The sequence below is a fragment of the Choloepus didactylus genome, chromosome 17 (genome assembly GCF_015220235.1).
Source record: "Choloepus didactylus isolate mChoDid1 chromosome 17, mChoDid1.pri, whole genome shotgun sequence".
Classification (NCBI taxonomy): domain Eukaryota; kingdom Metazoa; phylum Chordata; class Mammalia; order Pilosa; family Megalonychidae; genus Choloepus; species Choloepus didactylus.
Genome location: NC_051323.1, coordinates 23,477,840 through 23,500,454, shown reverse-complemented (window position 1 = coordinate 23,500,454; position 22,615 = coordinate 23,477,840). Strand labels below are relative to the sequence as shown.

Here is a 22,615-nt window from a genome sequence, read left to right as displayed (position 1 = left end):
AAAAACCATCTGTGGGCAGTTTACTAAGCTCTAGTTTATAAAGTCATAACTGGACCCTCAGTTTTGGTCAACCCTGACAATATTCAGGATGTAACTAATATTTTATCTTCATGTTCAAATAAAACACACATCTCTATTAGATGATCCTAATTATATAAGAAACCTAAGGAAGCCTGGAAGAAAATAATAAAATAAAATACAAAGAGTGGTTAGGATGTCAGGATTATGGATATTGGTCACAGAGTACCATCATTTAAAAAAAAAGTTTAAAAAGTCACAGGAATTACAAAATGGATTAATAAACAAGTAATTTCAGCTTATAATAACTGTGATAAAGAAAATATACAAGACACTACCCATGATGGGTAGGCAATGGGGGGCGGATTGCTGAAACACAATGAGCACTGGGGAAAGTGGTTTTAAAAGCACAAAAGGGAACTGACAATCATTTCAAAGTAACAGGGTCTCTAGGCAAAGTAGATCTATCCTCATCAACAGGTCGAAAGTGCTGCTTCTGCTGGCAAGAATGGTTTGGGAGTTCAAAGACCTCATGACATCTAAATCTACCAACGGTCCCCTTTCCAATTCTTAGATCTCTGTCTTTCCCAATCATCCATCACCCTTCCACATAAGAGACTTTATAATTTTTTTCAAAGACATTCACAGAAGTTCTCTGTACCTCTAACTGTACCCTAAATCAAGAATTTCTAAGCTTGTCATTTTCTTTGTTTAGGCTCCCCAGTAAACAAAAATAACGTGCCCACCCACACTTGGATATTTCTCATTTTCCCCATAAAGATCTTTTATGAAGTATTTGATCCTCCAAAGTTTTGCCTGCAATAAGCACTTTCTTTTATGCAACCACAAGTGGTAAATAAGTTAACTGTTTACCACCATGTGCCACAGATTACCCGTGTTCCATTTTCTAATGACAGTGTTCCATTTTCAAATCCAACCAGGTCAGATAACCAATCCACATTTCCATTACCTAGAGAGTATACTACCCACAAACATTCCTGATACCAATTACTGTATTATTCAGAGTTCAACTACAGACAACAAAATCAACTCTAGATAGTTTAAGCAGAAAGACACTTTTTTTCAGTGTTACAAATCATTAGAAGACTGAAAAAATAGACTGCAGGTCAAGTTTTAGGAATAACTTACAAAGTCACATTGCAGAAATGTGTCACCAAAGAAACTAATAACTGTCCTACAGCCAGAAGCTGCATACTGAATTTGAAATCTTTTGGCTCCAGAACATTGGGGGGAAAATGCAAATCACAACGAGAATCCTACCAGCAGAAACAATAAAAGCAGGAAAACGACAAAACTCCAACTCACTTCCACCTTCCAAACCTTACAGGAATACATCTGTGGCAAAGGAATCTAAGAAATGTATTTTTTAGTTTTACAGTTTTTGTATACCAGAAGGAGGTATGAATGATGTCTATTATCCCTGATAAATATAATATGAAATTCTGATTGCCATGCCTCCATAAATGCACTACAACAGGAGAGTATGAGGCAACTAGTTAATTAGAGGAATGAAGTTGTCGAGAGGATGCAAAAAAAGTAAGGACTTCAGAGGTATGAGGAAGGGGGTGGGAAAGAATACAGCAGATAGGTCTGAATTAAATTAATAAAACTAAATTTTGTATAAGAACAGTATGACCAAGGACTTAAATGTCACTAATTATTTGTCTTTTATTTTTAAATACTAAATTTTGAAGACAATAAACTAAGGAAGAATAAATGTCAGTCTATATATCAAATAGTGATTTATTTATTTTCTTATTTACTTACTTATCTATTTAACTTAATTCCTAACTCCAAGAGCTAACTGGAATAAAAGGAAACTAAACTATGTTGATATGATGGTTAGGTTCATGTGTCAACTCAGTCAGGTGATGGTGTCCTGGTGTCCGGTCAAGCAAGCACTGGCCTTTTACTGCAAGGACATTTGTGGCTGGTTAATAAACCAGAAGGCTGGTTTATTAAATCATCAGTCAACTGACTGCACCAGTGACTGACTGCATCAATGAAGGACATGTCTTCCACAATGAGAGAATTCAATCAGTTGGATTTAATTCAATCAGTTGAGACTTTTAAGGGAGAAAGAGACAGGAACTTCACTTCTTCGGCTAGCCAGCATCTCCTGAGGAGTTCATCAAACAGCTTCATCAGAGTTGCCAGTTTGCTGCCTGCCCTACGTAATTTGGACTCGTGCATCCTCACAGTTGCGAGACACTTTTATAAAATCTTATATTTACAGATTATCTCTTGTCGTTTCCCTAGAGAACCCTAAGTAATACAGTTGGAATAGGAAAGTATGGAGTTACAATCCTATATTTTTAATGGGATGTCAAAATAAATACATTCTCAACAAAACAGTCCACAAATGGGCTACCATCAGATGCATAGGTAGTCAGACCACTGGTCTAGTCTAGAATTGTCTTTTATTTTTCCTTACAGCAATATGAATAGAATATTAAATTAACTAACAATACAATAATCAATTAACTAACTCTAATTCTAAATTAACAGCCAGTCTTTCAGATATTAAAGCTTCCATCAAATGCATATATGAAAATACAAGAATTTTCGCAAACCATCTTAAAAATATAACATTCTAAATAAAAGAAAACTGTTTTAGACAAAGAGAGTTATTTTGAAAGCTCACCATTAATTTAGCTAAAGACAAACAATCATTACCACCCCCTCCCCAGGATTTAAAAACCTAAAATAAGTTACTAATTCCAATTGTTCAAAAAGCAAACAAAACAAAACAACAGACTAAAAGGGCGCTATGCGCCTTATCTGTTTCTCCTTCCTGGACACATGGAAGACTATACATACTTTACATCCCCTTGCAGTTTGGTGGGTCTGTGTGACTAGTTCTTATATAATAAGTAATATAAGTCACTTTTACAGCCAAGGGTCCTTCCATTTCCCTCTTCCCCAGTAATCTTGGGAAGCATGCATTGAGATGATGGCATTACAAGATCCCCCAGTCACCAGCTCTTAGAAAACAACCTGAAACTTCATGTCAGCCTGAAAAACTTTCCATTGGATAAAGCCACTAAGAGCTGGATTTATTTGTGACTACAATGTAGTACAGACACTAATAACAGAAGAGATCTATAAAAACATATTTACCTATGCTGGTAACTTAAAAAGACAATACCTCAAATTCAATACCTATTTTAAATAAAGCTTAACTTTGCTATATAGATATGTAAATATATGTTATAGATGTATGTAAAAATATGTGTGAATAAAAGACATTCCTGATGCCAAAAATATTTCACTTACAGTGTGAGCACATTTCCAAAGGATAACTTGCCTCATTTCCCTGAGGAAAAAAAATAAAGACAATTAGTCACAAAATTGGCACACATTTCTTTTTTTTTTAAATAATTCAATTTTATTGAGATATATTCACATACCATACAGTCATACAAAGCATACTATCAACTGTTCACAGTACCACCATATAGTTGTGCACCTATCACCAAAATTAATTTTTAAACATTTTCATTACCACACACACAAAAGTAATAAGAATAAAAATTAAAGTGAAAAAGAACAATTAAAGTAAAAAAAAGATCACTGCATGCTTCCCCGCACAGCCCCGCCTCATTTTTCTACTCATCCATCCATACACTGGAAAAAGGGGAGTGTGATCCACATGGCTTTCCCAATCACACTGTCCCCCCTCATAAGCTACATTTTTATACAATCATCTTCAAGATTCAAGGGTTCTGGGTTGTAGTTTGATAGTTTCTGGTATTTACTGCTAGCTATTCCAATTCATTAGAAACTAAAAAGGGTTGTCTACATTGTGAATAAGAGTGCCCACCAAAGTGGCCTCTTGGCTCCTTCTGGAATCTCTCAGCCACTGACACTTATTTCATTTCATTTCACATCCCCCTTTTTGTCAAGAAGATGTTCTCCATCCCACAATGCTGGGTCCAGATTCCTCCCCGGGATAAATATTTTAAGTCACAAAACAGGGAAATGTGCAACAAACAGATCTAGATTTATGAATTATATTTACATATTTTTAAAAGTGATTAAGAAAAGAAGGTATACATTATGGCAAAAAGAGCTCATGAATCTAACAGGCCTGAGTTGTGCCTCTGCCACATATGACCAGGCAACCTAGGCAAATACTACGCAAATATCTTATTAAAATTTATTCTAAGTATTTGTTAATACCCTAAAGATGATATCTACCAATTTTTAACACAATGGAGACTGTCACTGCTCTAACTGCTCTTACTGGGCAAACTCATTTTGGGTTAGAATTCAGAATAACATTTCTCCTGCCATTTAACTGAAGGAGTTTCCTGAGACTATAAAGTGAACTAAGGTTAAAAAAAAAAAACAGAAAACAAAACAAAACAAAAAAACAACACTGTTACCATTTACACCTGCATGAAACCAAATTTTCTATGTGTTGTACAACTAAAATAAGAAAAATGGTAATAGGAAGATGAGTCCAATAAGACAGCTAGCTACTTTTCTATTCATGAAATATCTTATCTCACAGATTCTAAGTTAATGTAATTAATATGAACTTTTAACTTAAAAATAAAGTATCTGTTTTCCAAATTAGGATTCCATGTGAAATTTATTTAAGGAAAAAAGGTGTTCTTGAAAAAAGTTTGAAAAGTTACAAACCTAGTCCAATGCCTTTATTTAACAACTCTGAGGACTGGCCCAGGATATTCAAGAATCTGGTGGAAGATCACCCCATATGGTTGGTAGTAGAAACAGATGTAGTTCTAAATCCAAAACAGTAAAAATTCCAAGTATAGCAGACTCACATGAGGTAAAACCATGAAGATCTTGAAAAAGGTCCATAGAGTTTAAGGTAATTTAAATTGTTTTTGTTTTTTTTTTTTTAAGTTCAGTGGTAAATTTGACTACCGGTATCCTATATTATATTTACCTAATCTTGGCCCTTCCTATAATTAAATAGCAATAAGTGTACAACAGGTTTAATACTAGAATATATTTAAATATCCTAAGGAGCTATTGAAAACATTCTGAAAAAGCATGTCAACTTGGCTGACTGATTTTTAAACTCCAAAAAGCATCTCTACTTCTATGTAAACTTAAGGTCTAAGAAAAGTTCTATCAGTAAATTAGCATCTTTAATTCTTGTTATTTTGCCAAACATTAGTCTTTTTTTAAATTTCCCAAAGCTGTTTAATTTAATTTTAGGTCAGTTTAAATATCAAAAATATATTCATGAGGACAGAAGTGGCAAACATTAAGAAAAAGTTTCACTTTATTAATGAGCAGAGGTAGAGTTTTGCTTATTTTACACCCTACTTACTTGATGTTAGGATTCTTACTATTATTCCTATCTTTTGCTGCCTGAGATACTCTTGCATGCCTCAATTTTGAAAATGCCTCTTTTTAAAAAATCTTATTCATCTCTTTACCTTGAAGGTAAGTATGTTTCTTGCAAAGTTCTCAAGAATATATTGTTATTTTATTTACTAAACTTCAGATTATCACCACGAGTTTTAAAAAGAAAAAAATGAGTAAGATTGTAAGTATTTTGTAAGTGGGAACAAAAAGGTTTTGTGGTCATTTCAGACAGGATCTTGAAACCAAGGTCCCTGGTTTCTACAGCCCCTGATTTTTACAGTGTTATCAGTTCTTTATAACTGATACCATCCATACCCTGTTTATCAATATCACTCCCTGCCTGCCAGGCCAAGGGCTCCTCAGGGCTTTTCCACCAATACTAACACTCCGTCTCTGCGCTAAACTTAGGATCCATACATGCAAAAGGTTATCTCAACCTCAGCCTGTCAAACTGACCATATCTCATCTCTGCTAAGATTCTTCAATAGCTCTCCACAGTCTTCAGAGTAAATATCAAAACTCCTTAGACAGCCAAGCAAAGCCCGAGTCACCCTCTCCCAAGCAGCACAATCATCTCTACTCAATATCCCCCAAAATATAAACCACTTACAGCACAGTTATACAGTAACCCGAATACATCATGCATAGTAATGCCTCCAAGAATACGTATGCATTGCTGCCTCCTCCTAGAACACCCTACTTGAGCCCACCCCTACTCTAATAGTGTAGATCCTACTCTAACAGTGTGAGTCAGAGAAATAACCAGGGGCCAGTTCATGTTTGGCCTTAGTAGGAATGACATAATTTGACTTGTATTTTTAAAGAATCACTCTGGCTGCTCTGTGGAAAGATTGGGAGAGAAAAAGTAGTGGAAACAGAGAGAACAGAGAACTGCAATAATTCAAGAATGAGATGGCGTATTAACTAGAACCAACATAACAGCAGTGCGAGTGATGATATGTTAAGATCCCAAATTATTTTGAAGGCAGAGCTAACAGGATTTGTTCACGGACTGTATATGGGGTAAGAGAGAAAGAGAAACAGAGAAGTTAAGGATGACTACATTTTGCTGGAAAATCTTCCCTGACCTGGATTAGATGCCTCTAAGATGTACTGCTCATTAGATTCTATGCTTAATTCTTTTTTTTTTAACATGTCTTGCTCAATCTTGATTGCATTTTTATTTCTGTTCAACAAACATTAAGTGGCTGCTATGTTTCTAAGACAATACAAGGCATTCAGCATAAAAAGTTAATGAGTTCTCATCATTGGTGACATTATATTAAAGAGTTCATATTTATTAGCAAGAATTTAAAAGAAAATTGACATTTTACCATGAAGATGAAATAAGAGAAATTCAGGAACTCAAATGATAAAGATGAAAGACAATGTTTATTAAATGGTTACATAATAATTTTTTTATCATCTAGATATTTATTCTATACTTTTTGAAAGTGATCTCCTAGAATTACCATAGAATTTTAATTATATACTTCTCTTGTGCTTTATATCACACATAAGGGAGACAAACAGGTACTCCTAACACTTTTACACATTCAGAGTCCAACTCTTTTAACTCAAGTCCAATCACTCTTCATTCAGGGTCATCCATTTCTGTGTGTTTCTTTATTCACGTTTGCCATCCTTAGCCCATTCAGAGCATAGTAGTGATGCACCATTTCCTAAGAATGCTCCCTTATCAACTCTAAAATTTCCACATACAGAGTTAATGCTAGCCTTTAACTGACTGTTTTCAGATAGTGTGCATGGAAATGATCCAGTAAAATCCACATTTTATATATTCTCCTAAAATAATTGTATCATCAACTAAAACTCTGAGGGTTGTAGTTTTCCTAACATACTAAAGGAAAAGCATACAATCTCAATAAAATTGAATTAAAAAAAAAAATCCCATCCAGGCAAGCATGCTATATTCTAAAAAGGAGTCTGAAGCATGTCTGGCAAATGGTTAGCGTTTATTTTAAAAAGGTGGTGGGCATATTGATGATGTATTTTATTCTCTGTATATTTTTAAATTCAAGAACAAAAAAATGATTTTTTGTGTATCCATACAGCAGAATACTGTGCGGTCTTGAAGAAAAATGAAGATGAAATATGTATTCTGTCATGACAAAATGCCTGTGATACATTCTATGTTGCAGGATGTTTTGTATGATCCTATTTTTTTTTACAACAAATAAATAACAAGAATCTGGATGGGAAAAAAAAAAAGCATACAATTTCACACTTATGCATGCACTGACGATTATGTCCCTCTGCTGCCTGGCTGACCAGACTGACAAGATGCCATACAGATTTCAGAGAACCTGACAGAGAAAAATTACAGTACATCTTACAGAGGTAACACCATCAACACAACAATGTAAGATATCCCCTGGAAAAGTGTCTCCTCAGAATCAATTAATAAAAGGACAAATCCAACTTGCTTGGATCTCTGGAATACAATAGAGACTAGAGCGGGACTCCATGAATATTCAATCAAAGAAAAAGAAAAACCAGACCCCCAAATTAGGTAGGAGATTTATGTACCAGACCCTCCAGTCCAGACCCCTCCCCTTCACTTACTAACATGTACCCTGGGAACTGCCAGAGGCAGCATGGCTCAGGTCACTTCTGCCATGGATGCAGACCATAAAGTCCTCACAGCAGTTGAGTTAGAATCCCAGCCATATCCAGGCACAGGGACCCAAATCCACAGAGACCCAGGGTGAAACACAAGCAGCTGAAGAGCACCATATAAAAAAGTTATGCTTAATTCTTATCATGACATTTTTACTATATGTGTACCCTAATAAAAATAATAGCAAAACTTGCATTGCACTTACTATATTTCAGAAACTTTTCTAACTGCTTTACATAAATCAACCTATTCCTTACAACAACCTTATGACGTTAAGTTTCTACTATTATCTCCTTCTCACAGATGGGGAAACTGAGAAGAGCGAGTTTAAGAAATGTGTTAAAGCCCACAGAGCTAATACGAGGCACTGCCATAGGTTAGATATAACACACAATAATTGCATCTACTAGAGTCCATAAAACACATCAAGCATTCAAAAACTTTTTTCTCCTTTAATAATATTTTTTAATCAGAAAAATACATGATCTAATACATGTTATAAAACTGGTAACTTCTGGGGAAGGGATATGAAGAGTGATTTTACTCTACAGTCTGTCCTATTCTATTATCTAACCTCCTTGATTTGTCGTCCATTAAAAAAATAATGAAATAAGAGCAAAACATGGCAATATAAAGATGGTTTTTCAGTAGAGTCAATACAATTTTTCCCTACATTCAGTCTTCATTATGATTTGCCATTAGTAAAAGGAGGAGTTCTGGAGATTTCCTCATAACAAAATCAGACAATGATATCACAAAAAAAAAGAAAACAGTCCAATATCCGTCAAGATCCTTGGATGCAAAAATCCTTAACAGCCTGCTGCCACGCGGCCCAGTGCGCTTTTTGGACCATGTGTTGCTATGTATACCTGAAGTACATCAAATGCAAATTTGAGATTTTGCCATCTAAATGCTTAACTGGATTAAATGCCTAATCAGGATGGTTTTTCAACAAGTTGGAGTAAGCATGCAATTGGTACTTTGGACTGGGAAGCCGTATGGCTCATCTCAAAGTATCGTAATTGGTACTAATTTGTCTCTGATTCAGCATCCAAGAGCTCAGTTTCAGTTTACCAGTCAAATAACAGAATGGAGTCCTAACCACCAAGGAGAGGATGCAGTGGCATCTTCTGCTGATGTTGGATGGGTAGCAAAAGAAAACTGGAGCGCGTTCGTAAAGATTAACAACAGAGGTCAGGTCAAGACAACCCCTTCAGGAAGAACTTCCTTTCTTTGAGAAGCCCCCAAGCAGGAAGATTTCCTTACCAAACCTGTCTCAAGAAAAGCCTCAACTGAGAACAACACTGGTGAATGAGGAAGCACTGAAGATCAGTGCTCTTGAAAATGAACTTGCCACTCTTAAGAGCTCAGATTGCCAAAACTGTGATCCTGCAAGAGCAACAGAAATCTCATTGCAGGTGACTTAGATTCTGCCACATCTGTTACCACAACCCCCTACCCTCCGTCCCACCACCTCCACTTCTACCTCCACCACCACCACCACCACTACCTCCCATCCCTGCAAACAGGGATCCACCAAAGTACATTTGCTACTGATCTGATTAAAGAGCAAATAAGAGAAAAAAGCCAGTGCTGGAAAGACTTTGGTAAAGACAAGTCCAAAGAAACCTGACATGCCAAATATGTTAGAAATCCTTAAACATATTCACAGTGTAAAATTTTGGTCTGTTAAAAGGTCAGAGCAAGCTGTAAAGCCCAAACCAGTGGACCCTACTGACACTGCTGCCCTCATTGCAGAGGCTCTGAAAAAGAAATTTGCTCATCGGTATCGAAGCAATAGCCAAAATGAAGTTGAAAAAGTAATTCCAAAGTCAGAATTAGAGACCACCTCAGGAACAGTGTTGTTTGGGCCACATGTATTGAAGTCAACTGGAAAAATAGTCTTTAATTGAAATGTTTCAAATTCCTCAACAGACAACGATTATCCTGGTTCAGCTGTTGGTTTAAAGGGCTAAGTTTAGCTAGTAGAAATCAACACTACTTACTAAATAACTGACTTTTCTATTTGTTGGCCTCCTTTTAAAACTAGTTAGAGGATTAAGCAATAATGAAAGAATGAAGTTAATAATTTTTGTTTTATTACATGATCGTCTATCGTGGAGCTATCCAGTATCCTGAAATGCTTTTAATGAACAGATTGTACGTGCAGGTTTCCACTCTTGAAAACAACTGTACAGATCTGAGAACTTAGAAAGGACATTTGTGGATGTTGTTGAGTTTTTAATTTCTAAACACTAATTTATCTGTACTAATGTTTTATATGCCTATACGTACGATATAAAACAGTTTATATAAAAAAATTAGTAATGATGGCAGTGAGGGTACTCTTGTCCTCATTCGTTTTCAATGATAAATTTACTACAAAAGGATGAAACTGCTGGGAAGACATAAGTTGATGCAGTGAAATGTTGATATTGGAATCCCCTTGCCTTGAACAGATCTTCCATCTTCCATCTCTCACATTTTCATGGAAGTGGGGTTTGAGCAGGAACAGGATGATGCTCACTGCTGAAATTCCAGAAAGCTTTTAAATTAAGGGGAAGTAGAGGACTATGAAAGCTGTTTTCACCTCAGTGCCATTTCCAGTGCTCAGGAAAGAAATGTAGTTGTCAGGTAGTGAGGAAATCAAAATATTCAATTAAATCCTTTTTAAAAGAAAAACCAGTATGTACCATCTCCTTTTTTTCCCATTTAATAAATAGCAAAAAAAAAGAAAAAAAAAAATCCTTAACAATATTTCAGCAAATTGAATCCAGAAAAAAATTTTAAAAAGAATAAAACATCAAGACCCAATTGGGGATTATCCCAGCAGTGCAAAGTTAGTTTAATGTTAAAAATTACAATGTGATTCACCACATTAACAAACTAAAAAAAGAAAAAACACCATATGGTCACCTTAACAGAAAAGGAAAAAATTATTGATGCATGATAAATGACTCTCAAAAGCAATATGCTAGCAGAGCGCTAACTTCCATCTTTCCCAGCTGGCCGCCGCTGTGGAACAAACCATATCTCCTGGTTAACTGTGATGCCTCAGGAAGAACAAAACTTGAATTATTATGTAGAAGTTTTACAGAACATGCTACTAAGTGTTCCCACTAAAGGAGCCAAACCGTGAGAAAAGAATCAAAGTCTCCAAATGTTTGTTTTACCGGCTTGCAGATACCAAAATTTAAGGTATCTTCAAAAGAGAACCTTCAAATGAGCAGGATTTTTTAACCAATTCCATCACTGAAAAAACCAACTTTCCCTACTAGAGGCGTCACACTGGAAGGAAAAGACGTACTAAAAGTACAGCATTCTGGTCGCTCAAACCAATGTTTCTGTTGTTTTACGGGTAAAAGAAACTCATGTTGAAAAGGAAGAACCAGATCTGGATGAGAAAGAAACTGAGGCACGAAGATATTGCCACATGTCACTGACTCATCTATGATTTCAGATTTCAAATTAGAGCAATGATGATAACTCCATAGATGAAGATGACTCCATAGATGGAGATGTTCCACAGCTCTCAAGCGGATCTCAAACAGAAAAACTTGCTGTACCAACAATTGAACAACACCCACATACTTCAAATAATGAAGACATTCCTAAAAAATTTCAGATATGAACTCACAGGTACAACATGTACTTCCTAGTGACAATCTCAACCCCAGAACACAGACAACATTCAAGCCTCTAGAGATCACCGAAGACGAAGTTTTGCTTCAGCAGCAGCAGAACATAAATTAACTAAATCATATAAATCTCAGTTAGTGCCACTAGAACAATCCGATACTGAAGGTGATAACACTGAAACTGTTATTAACAATGGATAATTCTAAATCTAAATTATATGCATATTTAAATATCCACCAGAGATGAAAAGAAAGTTATTAGAGTAGTAAATATATTGAAAAAACATTGTATGTCAAAGAGAAATTCAAATCTTTATTAGGAAGATATTAAACAATAATATAAAAATTTTAAACCTACAACATGTTCTATGACAAAGTTGATTTAAGCAAGTTGTGCATTCAAAGGAGAAATAAGCATATTACTGACTTTAAAACTTATAGAAGAACCTAAGACGGCAGCTAGGTGAGACAGGGCAAAAGAACACTCTGTGAAAAATACTAGATAAAAACCAGAAAGTGACCCAGAACACCACTTCCAGCGATGCACCAGCTGGACAAGGTCTGCTAAAACCACAGGGACCGTGCACTTGGTGAAACTGGGAGTCTGCATTCTGAAACGAGTGAGTAAGCCAGCTTAAAGTCCCGCGGTCGAGCTGTGGTATGGGGAAACCAGGGGTTGGCGTCTGGAGACGGACTAGTTCTTCTTAACAAAAAAAAACAAAAAACCAGGAGTGGCTGCAGTTACGACAGTGAGAACCGTGCAGTGAAGCACGGCAGGAGCAGGCTGTGCCAACTTCTTGGTGCCTGGCGTGGAGGATAGCCCGCTGCTGATTGCCTCAGGGCCAGGGGGGCGGGGGAAGGGAGCAAAAAGGAGAAAGAAACTGCGCCGTTCGCAGCCAGCTCCCTGGCATGCTGGCAACACTCCTGCCCGGGGCCAGACCCACAACCCAGAGCTGCACCAGGAAACCCAGTGTGACAGGGAGTGTATCCCACTGCACCACGCACACACAATATCAGCCGTGGACAGGGTCCTTGGGTGCACCCACAGGTAGTTATCCCAGAGCAGGGAAGGCGGAGCTGTGCGAAAAGGGGGGGGTGGGGTTGAGACGCCCCATTCAGCCATTTTTGCACCAGGCTGGGAGTGCCCCTGCATGGCCCGGCGGCCCGGGGCTTCTCTTGAGGGATGGCGCGCACTTGTGACGTAGCACAGCCTTCCCTCAGCAGAGGTCCTGGAAGATCACAGCTGAGAAGGGGGCCCGCTTGGAAATCCCAGGGACCCTATGTCAATGCCAGGGACTTGTGGGTCAGCGGCAGAAAAAATCTGTGGCAAGACTGAAATGAAGGCTTAAACTCTTTCAACAGCCTTGACTCTCCAGGAACACCTGGGAGGCTTGAATATTAAAGCTGCCCTGCCTCCCTAACCACCCAGACACACACCCCACATTCAAGGCGAACAACACACCCAAACTGAGTGCACCAATTGAACCCCACAAGAATCATTTCCCCACACACCACAAAGACAAAGTTGAGGAGAACTGACTTGAGGGGAATAGGTGACTCGCAGACATCATCTGCTGGTTAGTTAGAGAAAGAGAACGCCACCAAGTTATAGATCTGAAAAATTAGATTGGTATTTTTTATAACTTGAAAGAACCCTATCAAGCAAAGCAAATGCCAAGAGGCCATGAACAACAGAAAATCTTAAAGCATATGATAAAACCAGCCGATATGGAGAACCCAATCCCAAACACCCAAATCATAATGATCAGAAGTGACACAGTACTTGGCGCAATTAATCAAAGAACTACACTCAAAGAATGAGAGCATGGCACAGGATATATAAAACATAAAGAAGACCCTAGACAAGCAAAAAAAAGAAATTGCAAGAGTAAATAAAAAAACAGAAGATCTTATGGAAATAAAAGAAACTATTGGCCAAATTAAAAAGACTCTGGATACTCATAATACAAGACGAGAGGACGCTGAACAACAACTCAGTGTCCTAGAGGACCACAGAACAAAAAACGAAAGAACGAAAGAAAAGGGAGAAAAAAATCAAAAAAATCGAAATGGATCTCAGGGATATGACAGATAAAATAAAAAGTCCAAATTTAAGACTTATTGGTGTCCCAGAAGGGGAAGAGAAGGGTAAAGGTCTAGGAAGAGTATTCAAAGAAATTGCTGGGGAAAACTTTCCAAACCTTCTACACAATATAAATACACAAAGCATAAATGCCCAGCGAACTCCAAATAGAATAAATCCAAATAAACCCACTCCAAGACATATTTTGATCAGACTGTCAAATACTGGAGAAGGAGCAAGTTCTGAAAGCAGCAAGAGATAAGCAATTCACCACATACAAAGGAAACAACATAAGACTAAGTAGTGACTACTCAGCGGCCACCATGGAGGTGAGAAGGCAGTGGCATGACATATTTAAAACTCTGAGAGAGAAAAATTTCCAACCAAGAATACTTTATCCAGCAAAACTCTCCTTCAAATTTGAGGGAGAGCTAAATTTTTCACAGACAAACAAATACTGCGAGATTTTGCCAATAAAAGACCTGCCCTACTTCAGATACTAAAGGGAGCCCTATTGACAGAGAAACAAAGAAAAGAGAGAGAAAGAGAGAGAGAGAATTTTAACAGACATATCCCAAATCACCAGGACACACATTTTTCTCTAGTGATCACGGATCTTTCTCTAGAATAGACCATATGCTGGGACATAAAACAAGCCTCAAATATATTCAAAGCACAGTCTCTGACCACAATGGAATACAAATAGAAGTCAATAATTTTTGATTTGTAACTCTACTATTTACTTCCTACAGGATCTAAAATACATAAACTCTAATGACAAATCAGTGTAATGTAAAATATGTAATTTTTGACAAGAACTATATAAAGGCGGGGGAATGGAGGAGTGTAGGAACATAGTTTACGTGTCCTATTGAAGTTAAGTGGGTATCAAAGAAAACCAAGATTGTTATGGATTAAGAGGTTAAATTTAAGCCCCACAGTAAACACAAAGAAATTATCAGAGAATATGACCATAAAGATGAAAAGTAGAGTATGGGTTACAAGAAGTGGGAGAAGGTGCAATGGGGAGTTATGAAATGAGTGTAGGGTTGCTGTTTGAGGTGAAGGGAAATTTCTAGTAATGGATGGTGAGAAGGTGATAGCATTACAACATTCTGAATGTGATTAATCCCACTAATGGAATACTAGGGAGGGGGTGGAATGGGAAGATTTAGGCTGTATATATGTTTCCACAATTGGGAAAAAAAAAAAAAAACAACAGTCTAAATAGATGACAATTGAATGCCAAAGATGATCCTGGATGGGATCTGAGGATGGAGGACGGGACGCTCAAAGGGACACAGTTGGGACATAAGGGGAAAAAAAAAAAAAAAGGAAATACAGAATGTAAGCTTTCTATCAAGGCTGAATTTCTTGAACTTCTTAGCTGTGCTTAATGGGATTGCATAAAAGAATGTTCTTGTTCATGGAAATTGTATATGTGAATTATAGTGTTTGTTCAAGGATGTGTGCAGCTAGCTCTCATATGTTCAGAAGACAGAGCAATAGATGATGGATGATAAACAGGGAGGGACAGTGGGAGGGAAAGAAATAAATGGCAGTGTGACAGCATGTTAAAGTTGGTGGATTAGGGTATCGGGGGAGGGGGTCAAGGTATGCTGTGTATGGGGTTTGTATTGTTTTTGCAACTGTTCCTTTAACTTTGAATTTATTTCAAAATACAATTAAAAAAAATACAAATGTGGCAAAATGTTAACAGTTGCTATAAAAAATTATAATAAAATATTTTCTATTGTACTTCAATGTGCTAACATCTTTACATGCCCTGTATTAATGAAAAATTTTCATATGCACTTAAAACCTAGTAATTTCAAATAAAGTCTTGATTCAGTAAAAAAAAAAAAAAAAAAAAAAAAAAAAGGCAAGCAAGCAAGCAATATGCTAAGTGAAAGAAGCCAGACTAAAGGCTACAACCTGTATGATTCCATACAGATTCTAAAAAAAGGTAAACTATAGTGACTGAAAGATCAGGGGATACAGAAGGAAAGGGATGACTGCAAAGGGATACCAGGACACATTTTGGGATGATAGAAATCTTTTACCATCTTCACTGCCATAGTGCTTACAAAACCATATATTATATTATAATATATATTATAAATTGGCTTGCCAATCCATAAGATATCTCTGTAAAGATAAATTAAAAATCAGCAGTTGTTATCTGTGGGGAGGGGAACCAGAAGCCTGGAAAGGTCAGGGGTAGGGAGGAGACTTTTCATTCTAATTTTTTTATACTTTTTAAACTTTGAACTATGCAAAGTTCAAATATGAAATTGTCCACACAATAAAACAGAGAAACACTCCCTGTAAAACAAACAAAAAAAAACTATATACATTTGTCAAAAACTGAACCATACACTTAAAATTGATGAAATTTTACTGTATGTAAATTATGCATCAATAAAGAATTTTTAAAATTTAGTAATAATCCCATCCCAAGTATAAGGAATTGTTTCATGATATACAGATTTAAGTCAGATTTAAGTCTCTAGTTAAGACCCAATCTCATCACTTTCTTTAAAATAGTCAATAAAGTTTCATACTACTGTCCTACTATAATTAACAACTCAAAAACTATATGAACTTTTCATAGAAATTTCAAGGTAGCAAATTAAGTATTTTTAGAATAATCTTACAGTAACATTAGAAACTATTTACAGTAACAGTAATCCTAGCCCTTATAATTCTTTCATCACTTACCTAAGTCCCCTTTTCAGATTTTAAGCTCCATGAAGACAACAATCGTCTATCTTTTTGTATCCCTTGCCACATTTAACATGGTCCTAAATTATTAAAAGGAAGAAATTTAAAGTGCTGGTAAAAATCTAGATAGCCTTAAAGAACTAAATATAAGTGGCATTTCAACCATCAACGTATTAAAGAACACAGTTAGATTAAGGGTACATTAGAACACTCAATAAATTCCAGTTATTAAAGTACTTTGGATTTTCACTCTTCTCAATGTTCACTTTTCATAATCTGTATCAAGCATTTGGATCTACAGACATTTTAAGTTAGCAATCACTACTGTTATATTGAAATAGTATTTAAAGTTCACAAAGAAAGCCTTTAACAAAACAGGGTGATGTTATCACCTAATGGAGACTATTAGATGAAAATATTTTCCTGTTTCTACTGACTTAATATATACCAAAATCAATTATTATAAAAGTAAATTTGGAAGCAATGTTATATAATACAGTCCTGAAGAAAAGGTTAACCTAGGAATTAATCCAAATGTCTTTACCTGCTGAAGAACAAATTTTGCCAAACTCCTCTTAATGCAGTTACTACAAAGAAATCAATTTTTTTTCCCTAGGATAACATCACTGACCATCTTAGAACTGTTCTAAACCAGATATTCGTTATTCTTAGAATAAAACACTGTTGGAAACTATGGATGGATGTATCTAGGGGGAAAGGAGTGAAAAGATCAAAGGAGAGAGGCAAGGGATAAAAATTTCACATGCCAGATTTCCAGGGACAAGTCTGTCTCTAACTAGCTCTGAGTTCACTAGTACCTCTTCAGACATTGATTTATTTGTAGAAAAGAGAAAGTTAAGACTCAATGACTTCAAGGGATCCTTCTAGCTGTACTAACATCTTAAGCTTCCCAAATAAAATACGCTTAACTTTTTCTTACTCTTGTGTAGATCAATGCAACAGTCAATGTAAGAAGAAAAAGCAGTAAATCTCAGAAGTTGTTAGCACTATAAATCTAACATGACTTTGGTTACAGAAACAAATCTGGCACCAGAGATTTTGTGTATATGCTATAAAAATCAGTTATAATGTTATCATGACAAGAATGTACAATGATATTCAAGTATACCATCATCAAATAGTGGGTAGTTTTCCAATAGAAGCCAATGACATACTTGTACTGTCAACTGATTTTAGGAGGTAAAAAAAAGGCAATCTAAAAGTTTCTAGTCTGATAAATGTTGTCATAATTACACTCTGTAACTAGACTTGAGTTCAGTCTAGCAAAAGTTCAAAGGTATACAACTTAAACTCCTACAGACACCTAATCTAGTCAATTCTATTTTTCTCTACTACCCAATGTTAACCACAATGCTCTACTCAACTAGCCTCCAAATTAAGCTGACACCATTCTCCACGGATCATTACTTGTGCTTTTCCTTTAGTATCAGACCCACTTATTTAACAAGAAATTACTGAATGCCTATTATGTGCCAAGACTGGGCTAGGTGCTGGCGGGGGGGGGGGGGGGCGGACGACAAAAACCAAAACCAAAACCTACCACCACCACCCAAACACCATTTTTCCCCCTTTTAAAAAAAATGTGAAATATTAAATATACTGAAAATTTTTTTTAATTAGCAGAGACGACAAAATATATGAAACTGTTTTCAGACACTGGACAAGCCAGTGCAGAAAAATGATCCTGAAAGAAGGGAAACAAGGTGAACCCTACCATCATCCTGGATTTCTGCCTGAAGGCACTTTCTCTACTACAGCACACAGATGGAGGTACCAAAACAGAGCACTACAGTCTTGGAAAAGTTGAGATGACAGATAATTGGAGTCCTAGGGGGCCAAAGTGGCCGAACCCAGTGGGACAGGTTTCTACCAAAGAGCTCCAGAAATATGCATAGGATTCCCTTATCTTAGCGTAATACTAAGTGCTGCATGCATAAGGTGAAACTTTAGGGGCCAGGGAACTTTAAGTTAAACAATTCCCAGAGCTCACATAGGTCTAGGAGACATTCAAGTTCCAAACAGCCAAAAGAAAGACCTTTCATTTAATGTGGGATGCATTCAGTAGAGATCCCAGAAGGGTCATGCCTTGTAGTAGAGCTAAGCTCACCCTAGAATAAAGGCTACTCTAGACCTGCACTAACATTCAAAAGAAGTCTCACAAGTACCAAGCTGATGATAGAAAAGTTCAAAGTCAAGATATCAGGGAAGGTTTGCTTTCTCCCCAAAGACCAGTGTCCTTTTGCTGGCTGCTGGCAATCCTTGGGCTTCCTTGAATTGTATTTCTGTATCTCTGTCTGTCACAAAACTCCTTTCTGGCTTCTGTAACTTCCAAGTTCACTTTATAAGGCCTCCAATAATCCAGATAAAGGCCTACCCTTCTTCAGTTGGCCACTCTTTAACTAAAAATATTATCTTCAGGAGGTCCTATTCACCATGGGTTCACACAGGAATGTGGTTTACAACAAATATGTGTTCACTGAGGGCCATAATTCGACCTATCACAGTCCACCCTCTGGACCCCAAAAAGGCATGTTCTTCTCACATGCAAAATATATTCACCCATTTTAATATCCCAAAAGCTTTAAGTCATTCCAGTAACAACTCTAAGTACTAAGTCTCACAGAATCAGTAATGGGTATGGTCCATCCTGGGGTAAGGTTCTTCACCTTCAGGGACCCTTAACCTCCCCCACTAGAAACTCAAAAGCAGAAGGAAAGTCTACTGTATTTACTCATATTTTTACACTTTGAGGTTTTGTTTTTTTTTTTTCCTATTTCCTAATGTTCCAAGGCTCCTTTTTTTTCCCTTCAAACCATTTCCCTTCCTTTTTCAGAATTTCCTTTAGCCGTTCTTTTAGGGTTGACCTGCTGGCAACAAATTCTGTTAGTTTTCCTTTAGATGACAATGTCTTGATTTCCCCCTTATACCAGAAGGATTTTTTCTGGATTCTAAGTCAATAGTTCTTTTCTTTCAGTGCTTGAAAAATGTTATGCCTTTTCCTTCTTGCCTCCATAGTTTCTGATAAGAAATCCACTATCATTTGAACTGTTTTTCCCCGGAAGGTATCATTTCTCTCATGCCAATGTCAAGATATTTTCATCTCAAAGTCTGACTTTGAGGTGTGTTGGTATGGATTTCTTCAAGTTTATCCTGATTAAGGTCTGGTCACTTCTTGAATTTGTAGGTTTATGTCCTTTGCAAAGTTTGGGAAGTTTTCAGCCATTATTTCTTTGAGAACCTTTTCAGCCCCACCCTATTTCTCCTCTTCTTCCAAGACTCCAATGACATAAATGTTAGATCTCTTGTTAAACACTCACAGTTCCCTGAGGCTCTGTGCATTTATATTTTCAGTCTACTTTCTTTCATTCAGATTGGGTAATTTTTACTGTTCTATCTGCTAGTTCACTGACTGGTTCCTCTGTCCACTCCATTCTGCTGTTGAGCCAATTCACTGAACTTTTATATTTGTTACTGTATTCTTCAGCTCTAAAATTATCATTTGGCTCTTCTTCATCTATTCTATTTCTTTACTAATGTTTTCTATTTTTTTCATTTGTTTTGTATGTCAGTTGTTTTTGCTTGAATTTTAACAGGCCCACAATTCATTTTCGAGAAACTGCCAAGTAATCAAATCTAAAAAACCAAAGTTTATCAGTTGTTCTCTCAAGTAGTTTTGGTATTCTACTAAGAAAAGCAGCTAGCTGAGCTTGCAAATCACAAGTGCTTGCTTCATTTCATCACAGAGAATATTAAAAAGATGTACTCAATGGTCAAGATTCAATAAAATCAATCTTTTTTTACTGCTTTATCAAGGATAAAAGTGAAACTGGCATTTTTTAAAACTGCAATTGCATGGCAGTGAGGAATATGTTGACAGTTTGGTACCACTGCCTTGATTCATGATAAGGTACTAGCAATTTTAACCACCATTGTTGCTTCTGCACCATTGGTGAAATGTAAACACAGAGAATAAGGTAGAAACTATTTTGGTGCTGTTATGTAAACTGTTTTGACCACGTGAACTCACTAAAAGGGTCTTGGGAATCCCAAGTACCCACAGACCACTCTTTGAAAACTGCTAATTTAATCCAAAGATCACATTTATATTTCACCAAGAAGAAATATCAACATATAAAGAATTGGAAAATGAGAAATTCATCAAAGAAAAATAAAACAATCAGATACAAGACAAAACCAGTAGGCCATAGTTCTGTTGTATTGTTTCTAAAATTCTGCTATGATTCTATCACTATATTTTATACTGTTTCATAATATACATTATAAAGACATTCCAATAGTATCCTTTATAGCAAAAAATAAAAAATCCAGGATCATGTGTTGCATTCAACTGTCATGCCTTTCTTTAGTGCCCTTTACATTGGAACAGTTCTTCAGTCTGGTTTTATCTTTGATGATTTTTTTGAAGAGTACTGGCTAGTTATTTTGTAGAATGTCCCTCAGTAGGAAGCCTGGTGCTTCCTCATAACTAGATTCATATTATGCACTTCTGGCAGAATACTATATAGGTGATGTCATGTTCTTCCCAGATACCAAGAAGCAGAAATTGTTGACTATTCCTCTTAATGATGATGTTAATTTTGATCACTTACTTAAGATCTGTCTGCTAGGTTTCTCCACTGTAAGTACATTTTTTCCTTTGTAATTAATAAGTATCTTATGGGAAAATATTTTTAGACCATGTAAGTATCCATTTTACTCCTTGAACTTTCACCCACTTATTTTAACATCCACTGATGGAATTCTTGCTTGAGAATTGTATTATGGCAACTGGCTGTAGCAGCCATCCTCTAAAATGGTACTCACAGCCTTGTGTAATCCCCTCCAGGCTGGATTATGTTTTTAACCAACAGAATATGATAACAATTCTGGAGAATATGAGAATATATTGAGGAGATATCAATTCTGTGACTAGGTTACAAAAAAACTGTGACTTCCATCTTGCTGGCAATTTCTTTCTAATTCTTTCTCAGATTGCACATACAATGATGCTCACATAGCAAGGAACCGAGGGTAAAATCCAGCTAACAGCCCACAAGGAAATATATGCTGCTAACAGCCACTGAGTTGAGTGTGAAGCAGATGTTTCTGCAATGGAACCTTCAGATGAGCTCACACCCTTCGCCAACACCTTGACTGAGAGACCATGAAGAAGACCCAGCTAATCTGTGCCCAAATTCCTGACCTACAGAAACTGTGAGATACTAAATGCATATTAAGATCCTAAATTTTGGAGTAATTTGTTATGGAGCAATATGTAACTAATACAAATGCCATACGGAGGAGGAAGATTTTCTAATTCCATCCTTCCTTTAACATTTATTACTAGGTTTTCTTTTATAAGGAAGAAGGCTTTCCTTTCTCGCCCATTTATGAATATATATATATATATATATGTATATATATATTTATGTATTTATTTCAGTGTGGACATAAGAATTTTATTTCAAAAGAATATAATCATTTACTATGGTTATTTAATTTGATGCTTAAATGTGCCACATTTGGACAGTGGGAGTCCCCCTCCCCATAAGCTGGCTCTTGTGTCCTTCTGACATGCTTCCATCATTTTCTGAGCACTTCCTTACTCTCTGGCACAAGATATTCCAGGTATACCTTGTACTTTCTCTGCCTCAGTCCTGGAACCAGATATTTCTTAAAGGAGCACTAGTTCTTTTAGTGGAAAATGGTTAGTTCTTAATTCTAAGGTAGTCTGATTAACTCATCTCTTATTTTACACTGTGATTAATCCCTAACATACCGACTACTTTTACTGAACTGAGTACATATAACTTTTACTATATATTTTGGTATCTGTTATACTATTTTATTTATATTCTGAATTATCTTTTTCTGTATGTAAAGAGGGCAACAGCCTGCTCATTTATATCCTTTTATGGATCCACTAGTGAGGAGGGAAATGTCCATGTGCAATGCAATATACTAGGTATGACTGATGTATAAATACTGCATATTCTCAGGTCTGCCAAACACACAACTTTGAAACTGTAGGGGCCTAAGGACATACAGTAGCACTCAAAGAATCTGGGCTCAGGGAAAAGATCAGGCCTAGAGATATCATTTTGGAAATTTTCAGCATATAAA

General features: G+C 36.4%; 1 protein-coding gene and 1 pseudogene across 2 annotated transcripts in view; one reads left to right on the top strand and one right to left on the bottom strand.

Moving 5' to 3' along the window:
* The window catches only part of PPP3R1 (protein phosphatase 3 regulatory subunit B, alpha), a 68,843-nt gene that overhangs the window by 30,509 nt on the left and 15,719 nt on the right, over positions 1-22,615 (bottom strand). The window contains exons 1-2 of one of the 2 annotated variants that reach the window (XM_037807309.1): positions 16,469-16,490; positions 3,316-3,355 (exon numbers count right to left, since the gene is read on the bottom strand). In XM_037807309.1, coding sequence (XP_037663237.1) covers positions 3,316-3,328 — 13 coding nt within the window. In that variant the 5' untranslated portion in view covers positions 3,329-3,355; positions 16,469-16,490. Of the gene's footprint in view, positions 1-3,315; positions 3,356-16,468; positions 16,491-22,615 lie in introns of those variants that run through there. The other variant, XM_037807307.1, reaches the window with a different exon arrangement.
* LOC119512749 lies at positions 8,937-9,939 on the top strand (annotated as a pseudogene).